The 10,700-nt window shown below is 47.6% G+C and overlaps 3 protein-coding genes across 7 annotated transcripts in view; 1 reads left to right on the forward strand and 2 right to left on the reverse strand.

Moving 5' to 3' along the window:
• LOC128875620 (atrial natriuretic peptide receptor 1-like) overlaps positions 1-5,335 on the forward strand; it is a 28,199-nt gene extending 22,864 nt beyond the window's left edge. For all 3 annotated transcript variants that reach the window (XM_054121358.1, XM_054121360.1, XM_054121359.1), the window contains 7 exons: positions 181-257; positions 332-423; positions 2,115-2,264; positions 2,360-2,552; positions 2,749-2,923; positions 3,009-3,107; positions 3,189-5,335. In XM_054121358.1, the coding sequence (XP_053977333.1) occupies positions 181-257; positions 332-423; positions 2,115-2,264; positions 2,360-2,552; positions 2,749-2,923; positions 3,009-3,107; positions 3,189-4,015 (1,613 nt within the window). In that variant the 3' untranslated portion in view covers positions 4,016-5,335. The remainder of the gene's footprint in view (positions 1-180; positions 258-331; positions 424-2,114; positions 2,265-2,359; positions 2,553-2,748; positions 2,924-3,008; positions 3,108-3,188) is intronic.
• On the reverse strand, positions 5,048-7,425 carry LOC128875637 (proclotting enzyme-like). Of its 2 annotated transcripts, none has more exons than XM_054121386.1 (8): positions 7,044-7,425; positions 6,923-6,966; positions 6,712-6,848; positions 6,541-6,638; positions 6,179-6,467; positions 5,865-6,109; positions 5,630-5,790; positions 5,048-5,556 (listed from the first exon to the last, which is right to left on the reverse strand). In XM_054121386.1, exons 1-8 carry the CDS (start codon positions 7,126-7,128, stop codon positions 5,395-5,397), a joined length of 1,221 nt encoding a protein of 406 aa, XP_053977361.1. In that variant the 5' UTR covers positions 7,129-7,425; the 3' UTR covers positions 5,048-5,394. The 2 variants fall into 2 exon arrangements, with proteins under 2 accessions (XP_053977361.1, XP_053977360.1); XM_054121385.1 differs by having other exon boundaries at positions 6,923-6,972.
• An 846-nt stretch (positions 7,426-8,271) lies between these two features.
• Positions 8,272-9,647, reverse strand: LOC128875642 (uncharacterized). 2 transcript variants are annotated; one of them, XM_054121398.1, is made up of 3 exons: positions 9,404-9,647; positions 9,059-9,243; positions 8,272-8,732 (listed from the first exon to the last, which is right to left on the reverse strand). In XM_054121398.1, exons 1-3 carry the CDS (start codon positions 9,451-9,453, stop codon positions 8,455-8,457), a joined length of 513 nt encoding a protein of 170 aa, XP_053977373.1. In that variant the 5' UTR covers positions 9,454-9,647; the 3' UTR covers positions 8,272-8,454. The 2 variants fall into 2 exon arrangements, with proteins under 2 accessions (XP_053977373.1, XP_053977372.1); XM_054121397.1 differs by having other exon boundaries at positions 8,272-8,735; positions 9,404-9,623.
• Positions 9,648-10,700: the final 1,053 nt, after the last annotated feature.

Here is a 10,700-nt window from a genome sequence, read left to right on the forward strand (position 1 = left end):
AAGTCTCTGAAAAAATTCCGTATTATACCGTTTAACGGTTGAGAAAACAATGTTTCCGTGGACTGTTTACTTTCTCAGACGAGCGACGAGATTAAAAAAGTTGCGAGAAGCCTCTGACGTATCACAACCGTCGAGGACTTTGTCGCAGTAGATGAACGAATTTTTGCACTAATGTTTCAGAGATCGTGGAAGGGGTGAAGAGGGGTGGAGGGTCTCCGATGAGGCCCGCGATTGGCGAATCCTCTGGCGAGGAGGTGGTAAGCGCGGAATTAAATTTTCTAAATTTCCGAATTGCCTAGCATCGAATGTTAACGAATGCATCTCCAAAAAGGTGGCTACTTTGATGAGACGATGCTGGGCGGAGGACGCCGCGGACAGACCAGACTTTTCGGCGCTCAAACAAACTATACGAAAAATGAACAAGTGAGTAACCGGTCTTATCGTCTTTTCTTTACGTTTCAAGTACGCACCCTATGATCGTTGAGAAATGGGAACGGGTAGTTGAAAGAGAGGAAACGAAATATCGGGAGAGCGTTTTAGTAGACGAATAAACTCTGGAAACCGTAGGAAATCTGCGACGCACTACACAGACAAGGGGAGGGAGAGAAAAGTCGTAAAATTTTACCGCTACGAGCTAGAGTTTTACGAAGCCGAAGATTGTTCGTGTCGTAGATTACCTTCTTTATTCGTAGCGTCGCGGGAAACCGATTTCTTTGCTCGAAATGAAGTCTCTTTTCCTCGTTTCCTTGCTCGTTTTACGTGTACGAGCGTTCGACGAAGGATTGTTTGCCAGGCAGCTAGGTTCGACGATGTTTCCTTAGCTTCGTTAAAACAACATTCTGTTATAGTTGACGGTATAGAATTTGTGAGAAAGTATTTGTATAAAAAAACTTGTCTTTAAGGGATGTTATAAAAATCTCAAAGGGACGAATAGTCCTGCTGTCTGCGTGAGATTCTTCTCATACCGCGTCCGCCCCGTTTTCTGTCTCCTCGATTCCGACTTTCTCGTTCCTGCGTCTTCGTTCCGGGGTCGATCGCCTCTGATATTGGCATAGTTGTGAGGTTCCGTGCCAAGCGGATAGGACCTACGGTGACCTCTTGCACCAAGAATTCGAGGAACATTGGACCCTGCCGGTCGATCGGTCGATCACCTAGCGAGAAACGATGCTCGCCGTTCGGTCAAATTCTGCGCGTCTATTTTGTTCATTTTGATCAGTCTTATAGCGATCACGTGGCGTAATCTTTTAACGAATTGGAAACTTTTAACGATCGTCGCTGGAACGCGAAATCCTTTCAATTTTTCCGAAATCCAAGAATGGATCTCGGCAATTGCGTTTCAGAGGTACTTGGACCGTAACGAACGGGTTTCTCGAATATCCGTGACCGACTGACATTTATCTCGTATCTGCCAGCGTATCTTTTCATTAGTAACAAGTATTTCGAACGTTTCATCGATCGATACGAGCGCCCTGTTGCGCGGCACTGTGGATACTGCGCAGATGTTCCAGCGTTTCCTCCATTTCCGTAGTTGCGGACCCGAACGAAAATTGAACGCGATATCCTATCGCGGACTTTTTCGAGCCTGGCCGATCAACCCCGGCTAACTGAGAGTTCGTTAAACTTTACTCGTCGATAACCGTGCACACTTAATTTTCCTCTCGTTGCACGAGTACCATTCCTTTTCCGGAATTTCCGCGGCAACGATAATCAAAATAACGATTATCGTCGTATCCGATCGATTCGATCTTCGACGAGAAGGAAAAACGAATAGTTGCGCATGCCATCGAATAGCGTTATTCGCCATTTAAGTCGTTCGACGACAAATAAAATTCCAAAGTTCCCGACATCGAATCTCCCCGTTTACGTACACTCGTTCTCAGCTCCTATGCATTTATTCACGTGTAAACAAGTTCCAAGGCGCACGAGAAAACACATTTTCAACGACGCACATTATCCTTGATGCGATCCTTGATGGAAATCTTTCTTCCGATACGACCTCGTGCTGCGACCTCTTCTTGTTGTTTTCGTTTCGTTCCGAACTGTGTAAGCAATACGAGCGAGCATAGTTACAGTTATTTAGAATGTTGGCCTATGTTTTCGTTTGACTCTTTCAGAGATCACGAGAGCAGCAACATCATGGATAATCTGCTGTCTCGTATGACGCAATACGCCACCAACTTAGAGGCTCTGGTGGCTGAGCGAACCGCGGATTATCTCGAGGAAAAACGAAAATGCGAGGAGCTTCTCTACCAGTTACTGCCAAGGTAAGCGTATTCGTAGCAGGATTCCGTGTAAATTTGGTTCGCGTGCAAATTGAACGTTTTTAATTTGGAAATAAAATTTTCGTCTGAATTTTCAGGTCTGTTGCGTCTCAGTTGATACTCGGCCAAAGCGTAATAGCTGAAACTTACGACCAAGTGACCATCTACTTTAGCGATATCGTAGGATTTACAAAACTCTCGGCCGAGAGTACACCTCTTCAGGTGGTGGATTTACTCAACGATCTCTATACGTGTTTCGATTCCATTATCGAGAATTTCGACGTCTACAAGGTAAGCTCGAGGTTTTACTATCCCAAACGTTATTCGATTCGGTCCGCGTTATCGTCGGATCGATCCCTTATCTTGAGCTTACTCGATGCTTTTCTTTCCGTCGAACGAAGGAGAGAACTATACCTCCGAACAGGTTTTCCTTTATGTTCCGAAAAGTATGTTTCGAGGGAACTGACTAGCGCAATTCTTTTTCTAGGTGGAAACGATAGGTGACGCTTACATGGTAGTATCGGGATTGCCTGTAAGAAATGGGACGAATCACGCCAGGGAAATCGCAAGGATGAGCTTAGCGCTTAGAGACACCGTGATGACCTTTAGTATCCGTCATAGACCGAGCGAACAACTGAAGCTTCGAATCGGAATGCATTCTGGTAAACTTGAGTCGCACAAAAGTACAAAAGTTTTTTTCTCTTTACGCTTTGATTCGGTACTAGCCGTCGATTTTTCGCGTTCCAGGACCTTGCGTGGCTGGAGTGGTCGGCTTGAAGATGCCAAGGTACTGCCTTTTCGGAGATACCGTCAACACAGCGTCCAGAATGGAGAGCAACGGAGAAGGTAATTGCGCGGTAGTCTTTTTATTTTGATTTATTTGTTAGGAGAGCATTGTACGATACGAATACGTTCTTCCGTCTGTAGCTCTAATGATCCACGTCAGCCCCAAGACGAAAGAAATCTTAGACACGTTTGGCACATTCGAACTCGTCTGCAGAGGGGAGGTCAATCTAAAGGGCAAGGGCAAGATGACCACCTACTGGTTGACGGGCGAGAAGTCAACGAACAATAACGTTCAGCCGGGAAGCGCGTTCCCGACGCCAGCCATCGCTATGGTTCCACCGCCGCCCCCGGCGCCAGCAGCGGGAGGAGTATCGATAGAAACGCCAGCAACAACCATGACAACTATAGCAGCGACGACGCAAACGACTACGGCGACGATGACGACGATGACTGCTCAAGCTACGCCAACGTTCGATCGAAAACGAGACGAGACGATAAATGTACCACCGCATCAAGCGAAACCGCAAGAGAAACGATTCTCTCAGATCGCGCAGCAACATTGCCAAGATCAAAATACGAATCACAAGGGGTCGCAGAAACTTGAGGAGCAGTCGCGATTCCAGTCGAGTCAGCAGAAAAGTCAGCAGCTTCGACAGCAAAGCCCCAGTCGAAACGAGGGTCAAATTCAAAGTCGAAAGGGTGGCAACGATGGCGATAGGAGCGGCGACGGCAGCAACGGTAGCTTCGTGACCGGAAACGGGACACCAAATCGCGCTCGCACGATATCCAGCACCCCCGTCGGAGACGGCTCACCGTCTCGAAATCGCGTGTCCGTCGGCCCGGTGTCCAACAACGCGGTTCAGCAGGCTCGACGGCCATATCAAGCCGGCGAGAGTCTGCCTAATCACACGGAAAGCGGTCCAAACGCGCCTCTGCTTGTCCCCGCGACGCCTCTCCCTCGAGTCTAGCTCGGCTCGATTCTCGCATCGTCCAGCGTTTCGCGGCGTTTCGTCGAGGGAACCGATTTCATTCCTAATACGTGTATCGTTGTTTCGTCTAGAGTAGCAGCGAGCTCCGATCGGCGAGCCCGATCGACATTTTGGGTCCACTTGTTCGAAAGAACGCTTTTCGAAGTAAAATTAAGAAATCAACACGGGAACACGGAATCGCTCGTTCTGTCGGGGAACTAAGAGAGACCCGATCGCGTCGCGTAAGCGGTTCGTTATTCGTACCCTGGCGCTCAAAACATTTCCTATCCGCTGGAATACACTTTATCTCGTTTATTTCGTTTGTCCTTGACGCGATTCGAAAACGGTTGAAAATCTTCTTTGTTCCTTGACACCGGACGGTTCGTCGATTCGTAGCCATCCGTCTTTTGGACAGCGCGTCGATACTTGTCGAGGACCAGCGCTTTCGGGTAGAGCAAGTATGTTGGACTCGAAGATATCGCGGTGGCGTACTCTAAGATCGAGGGTATATGTATATGTGTGCGTGGATGACGAACTTTCAAGGCTAGCAGCGTAGCTCGCAAACTCTTGCAGTCGACATGCCTGCGGAGTAGAAACCGCCGCTAAAATCTGGAATTCGGGGCGTGAATGATTTCTTTTAGGCGTGCGCTAAAGTCGATCGGCGGAAAGAGACGCGAGGGCACGATTGTTTCATTCGCGTCCGATAGAAACGCGTCGCTACTCTCGTCGAAGCATAAAAGTAGCATGAAAGTCCGAGATACGGAGAAGGATTCGAAGCAGAAAGCGAGAAACGGTAAGAGAGATGGGCAAAAATTCAAAAACAGAAGATACACCACTCTTTATTCGTTTCCGGTAAAATAAACTCGAAGCCGAGCACTCGATCGGTTTTACTTTGCGAGCGAATCGCGATACATTCGATTCGACGCGTCGCGCGGTTATTCGAGTGAAACTTTGCCTATCTCCGAAACAGCCCGACCAAGCCCCACGTGTACGTGCGTATTTCTTTGTCGAAGAAAACAAAATATATATTTACGACGAGTTAAAGTTAGGCATCGGTGTACAAAAGCGTTACAGCGAATAGAGGCTGGACCTCGTACGGGAACCACCTGCCGAACGATGGAGCTTTGGGCGAGGGACACCCTGAACTGAACGCTTCGCTACGCGCTCGATGCGCGGCAAAAGAAAGTACGGGAATCGCTCTCCGTGGCGCGATTGGCCACGGCGTCTCTTAACGATCGAATTTCTCTCTATTCGTGTCAATCTCTTGTAACGATGTAACGGTCGGTATTCCGGAAATAAAGTTTCATCGTTTTTGAAAGTCAGCCGGTGTTGTATCGCGCCTAGTACCTGTTCCTCCGCCATCGATGCCGCGAAAATCCTCAGAAAACGGCGTTCTGGAATATCCAGTCGAGGTAAGAACTGACCCGCGTGTATATTCCAGGCCGTCCTGCCACACCGCATCGCATCCCCCAAGACACGATCCCGACGTTGACCCATCTCCCGTTGTCGAGCTGATGGAGGAGCGGTCCGCCCGAGTCACCCTGCTCGCGAATGTGCAAAACGTGAATATCAAAAAACTCGTCTATCGTTGCGACTCTACGGTGGATACGTTACTTGACAAGCATCGCGACCACCCTCGTACGCGCCAGCGCAGATCACCGTCCTGGGAATTCGTCGAACGAAACTTTGAACGCACCTCTCTTGCTTCCAAATCGGAACGCTGACCTCCATCAAAACCGCGCTAGCAGGACCTCCGTAGAAGCGAGTACCCCAACCTGAAGAAGACAGTTAAACAAGTAAACAACATACTGTACGACGAGGTAGATGCGTACACGACGATGCTACGAACCGGTCACGATGGCGGTCTTATTTTCGAAGGTCTGGTCTATCGGCGGCAAACAGATGGGCCAGATGTAATCGTTGAACACGGTCGGTCGATGCAACTTTAGTATCGCTATATCGTTATCGTACGTGGTGTAATCAAAGTCGGGATGAACGCGTATTTCGGACACGAACAAGTCCAGAGCTCTGGTCTCCTCCGCGGTCGAGAAATCGTATTCTCCGAGTCTGACTTTGATGTCCCGGGGGCTGTATCTGACGTAAAAGAGAAACGTATGTTTGACGACAAGCCTTCCTACGCTTTATCCGTTTTATAGAGTTTACCTGTACACGCAATGCGCGGCGGTCAAAATGTGCCGGTCGGTGACAAGGACCCCGCCGCAGTAACGGTTGCCGTCCTTCTTGAGAAGAGCTACCATCCAGGGCCATTGTTTGGGATCGGCTGGTCGGCTGCCCACCAATCTGCTTCGTGTTTTGATATTCGTTCCGCATCCTCTGGATCTCTCGGAATTCTTGTACACCTCCGTTGACGTCGACGCGTCGTCAGGTTCCTGCCAAACGATTCTGCCCGCGTTCCCGTCGACTTTCGACTCGTTTGATTCTTCATCGACGACTAAAAAGTGGAGTAATCGTCGTAGAAGAATCCGACAAAGTTCGGAAACTGGGTAAGCGCGATTTATACGTACCAGCAACGAGTGGTAGAATGCTGGTGAAACTGTCCTCAACGACAGAGTTTTCTTCGTTGGGTCCATTCAGACGATCGGGACAACAAGCGCCGAGGTACCTGTTCGAATTCGCCGACTAGGTGGAACGATGTGAAAATAAAATAGGAGAAGAACCGTCGAGAGCAAACTTACCTCCCATCGATCGTGCAACAGTGATTCATCGCGAGCTCAAAGTTCGAGTGGTACTCGTCGATAAAACACTTGACGAGATACTCGCAGCGTCCTCCTTTGTCGCTCGGTCCATCGCAACTCGAAGACGCCGACGATACCTGAATATTAATATCGTAGAAGACATGTACTGTCTGGCCGTAAGAGAATTCTACGTTTGATGGATCGTACTTACGGTTGAACGGACGAAAAGGTTCCTATCCTGAGAGAGGAGTTCCGCTGTATCTATTCGTGTCGCCTTTTAAAATTTCATCGACGTGGCAGCAACGGTATATAAAACAAATAAGTGTACTTACGCTTCGAATCGGTGTCATAGATGGAGATAAAACGACCATGAGAAAGAGAACACAAAACACATAGAAAAAATGTTCGCCGATACATCCCTATTCAAAGTCGTCGCGACTTTTCGACTCTATGATCAACCGGCGATAACAATCGCAACAAAGAACGCATTCGAGAAACGCCAGAGGATGAAGAAACCCACGGAAATAGCGAGAACCGTTTATATACGGATGTAGGTATACCCTCGTTCTATGCAACCAATCGTACTTCTTGAAACGCTGGTTACGAGCCTCGAGGTGCAACCCAAGGTGTCGGTAATATAACCGAATCCGTCATTTCAAAAACCACTTGTGCAACATTCCTCGAGTTTCCTGAAAAAGTGCTCGTATTTCCGTTGAGATTCGATACGCTCTTTTCGGTATCTAGCTACATTTTAAAGACACTCGAGTACTATGCGCGGGATACCCTAGGATTTTTAGAATTTAGAATTTAATTTATCGGCTTCCACTTGCGACAACTACAGTTGCTGTATGCAGATGACCTGTAAATCTTTCGCAAGGTCAGAAACAACAAAAAAAAAACGAGAGTCGCGAGAACATGAACGAAAGCAAGAGCTTCGCGAATCATTGTATCTGAACGTATTGCCGAGAGTATTGCCAATCGATTGGCGGAATTGGCTCCAGTCGAAAACTCGTTCGAAGGCGCTCGCCTTTGTAGATTTCAAAAGTGATTCGTATTACGTATGGTCAATTAAAAATATGTTGCTCTCGGCATATCGGCAGCGCGGGCGTGTCGGGGCGAGGAGAAGGCGACACGCGACAGACGACGTTGAAAATTAGCGGCACGACTCGAACGACGACTATCGGGAGCAAAAGAAAGTCCCGTAGAAAAGAACGAAACGGAGCTGGACCCGACGAGTCGAGGTGAGGGAAGTCGCGAAGAGAAAACAGGAGAAGGAGAAAGATCGCGATCGAGGACAAGCCAGAGGCATTTCCATTTAAGGCACCCCGCGTGCAATCTCTCGCTCCTCTCGGCGCCACTTTGACACGCATATTCGTGAAACCTTTGCCCCACCGCTGCACACTGGTTGAAATTATAAAAACCTGATGTAAAGTTCGAGGAGCACTTTTTCGAAGAAATTATATTATATTTAGGTAAAATCATCATATACTAAAAAATGAGCGAACTCGAATAGGAAACAGCAGGGATGATTTCTATTTCGTTGGTTGTTTAAAAGAACGATTTCGATTTACAAGCGGTTATTTATTATCAAACACGAATAAATAGAAGAAAAAGGAAAAAAAAACGACGAAAGAAGTATCGTCGTCGGATTAATTTTCTATTGCGAATAAAATACATATTGTTTGAATTCCAGTTGAACGAAGTAAACGCATGGATCGCTGTTTCTGCCGTTCCCGGTACCACTCACGCCTCAATCAAAACAGGCTTGGCATTATGATCTTTTAGATTCAAGATGTAGCCGTAGACTCTTGTGGTGTTCGTGGCAGGATCGTAAATCCTGTCGACGTGTCGAAGCATATCGCCTTCGAGTTTGTCCGTGCTTTCGCGAATGTACTGCCTTCCATCCGACGTGCGACCAGATTGAACGAGCCTTGTCCCATCGTTGTCCGTCACGAGAACGTTACCGCTTGAGAACGTTTGCGTGCTGCCGCTTGAGAACGAATGCGAGTTGCCGCTAGCAGCTGCTACAATTTCGATCGTTAGTTGACCGACGTATCCCGCGAGATCGAGCGATATAAGTTGAGAAACACCGCACGGTGCGCTATTTTATAACCGAATTTAATATTCGAAGGATCATGACGTTGCCAAGTAGATTGGCAAAATTACACACCGTGCGGCGATTCGGTGAAAAATGCGCCGCGCGGTCGCCTTGAGAAGCCTAGAGAACGGATCTCTCGTTTTCGATAGTGAAAGGAACGCTATAATTTTGAGACGGCGTCGAAATGTCGGAGCGTCGGAAAAATCGAGGGGCCGTTGCAGGGGATCGAAGAACCCGTCGATCGCTTACCTATTTGCTTGCTCAGATTATCCGAGAATCGTCGTCCCTGTGTCATAGCCTGTTCCAAATTATCGTTCACCTGTTGATGTATCCGCTGCACATTTTGCTGAATATTTCTATTTAGCCAGTTGATATTGTCGGATAGTCCGTTTACCCAGTCTATTCCGGAACCCATCTGTTGTCCTACGGATTCGCTGTTAATCGAAACAGCGATAGAAATTTGGATAATGAATAAAAAATAAAAAAAATATGTCAGCAACGACTCTTCTGCGTCCAGACGTAATCGCCAGGGAAACGTGGCTGACGTAAACTTATCGCTGTCGTAACGCGACTTAAGCGTAACGATCGACTAACCTGCATAATATTGCTCCAAAGAGCATCGCGACGCAGATTCGTCCTCTCATCTTTTCTTCTAACGTTTTTTTAATGTTCCAATCTTCTTCTTCTTCTTCTTCTTCTTCCTCTTCGGATTTCTCGCTTTCCTTCGTTCGACTTGGTGGGACGAAGAACGCTTCGATAACGCTACACAAATGCGGGCGAATGCGAGAATTATATATGGCGGTGAAACGCGCAGTAGAAGCGTGTTTTCCCCCTTGGATCTATCTATCCAACGACGACGGTGTACGAACGTTGTTCGACGTTTACTTTTCCTTGTCTTCTTTGTGTCCAGCTCGTGCATGAACGCGTGCCTGCATACGTGTTGTACTCGTGGCATTGGAAACTGCACACTCGTCGTATATATCATCGCATTGTCGAATCATCGCTCAAACAAATACTGTAATGTCACGGATATCGATAAAGTTTGTTGCTCGGATTCCGGATCAAGGGTCCCCCGCTACCGGTTACTTCTGTTCGCAACGAACGAGCGTCAGCTGTGAAAACAAAAACCTGCTGGACAAACTTCTGGTCATCTCTATATTTGAATGTTATGCGAGGTAAAGTAATTAACGATACCAAGAATTTGATGTCTTTTTATTTTTTACAAATAGTAACCGTAAGAAACAACAGGTAAACGCAATATTTTGCGAACAAGTGGACAACATCGATCGGCTATCCGATTCGGAAGGTCGTAACAGAATCGTGTCTTTTTTTCTATACTTTATGCGAGGCATTACTACGATACGGCGATTACGTTCGTCGGACTTGGACACGAGAAAGGAAAAGCGAAAACACGTTGTGAATTCACGCGTTGGTTCTTTCTTGGCCGGTTCGACGAGAGAGTGTAATCGATGACGTCGACCGAATCCCGAGTCGCGTCCTAACGGAACACTCGTCGTAAACTCATGTCTGATAAGAGGGCGCAGGGTTATCTATGGTACGTGTAATGCTCGTTGGAAAGGGCACGACGACGAAATCGGTTAATTCGATCGTGGTCATGAAATTCTGCGAGCAAAACATCTTTATCTCGGATGGCTTTGCATCTATATTCGTCCTCGACTCCCTCGATCGATTCCTCACGAAATCGTTTGCGAGGCAGGTAATCGAGACATACGTAGGCGTTTCCATGTAACTTGGAAAGGACTAGTAATAATAGTAACCCTTTAAAGCGCGCCTAACGGCCGCGTAGAGCATCGCATTGGGCGACTCGGGTCACCGGGGTATTCGGATAAAAAGGGAAGGACTAGGACGAGCGTCGGATGGAGTGGTGGGT

This window comes from Hylaeus volcanicus, chromosome 4 (assembly GCF_026283585.1).
Source record: "Hylaeus volcanicus isolate JK05 chromosome 4, UHH_iyHylVolc1.0_haploid, whole genome shotgun sequence".
Lineage (NCBI taxonomy): Eukaryota > Metazoa > Arthropoda > Insecta > Hymenoptera > Colletidae > Hylaeus > Hylaeus volcanicus.

Coding starts and splice junctions, on each gene's coding strand:
- LOC128875637 (XM_054121385.1), bottom strand. CDS start 7,128: ATGTATCGGCGAACATTTTTTCTATGTGTTTTGTGTTCTCTTTCTCAT. Junction 6,849..6,922: donor ACCTTTTCGTCCGTTCAACC/GTAAGTACGATC, acceptor ATTAATATTCAG/GTATCGTCGGCGTCTTCGAG. Junction 6,468..6,540: donor CATTCTACCACTCGTTGCTG/GTACGTATAAAT, acceptor TCCACTTTTTAG/TCGTCGATGAAGAATCAAAC.
- LOC128875642 (XM_054121397.1), bottom strand. CDS start 9,453: ATGAGAGGACGAATCTGCGTCGCGATGCTCTTTGGAGCAATATTATGC. Junction 9,244..9,403: donor TTTGGAGCAATATTATGCAG/GTTAGTCGATCG, acceptor TTCGATTAACAG/CGAATCCGTAGGACAACAGA. Junction 8,736..9,058: donor TAATCTGAGCAAGCAAATAG/GTAAGCGATCGA, acceptor TCGAAATTGTAG/CAGCTGCTAGCGGCAACTCG.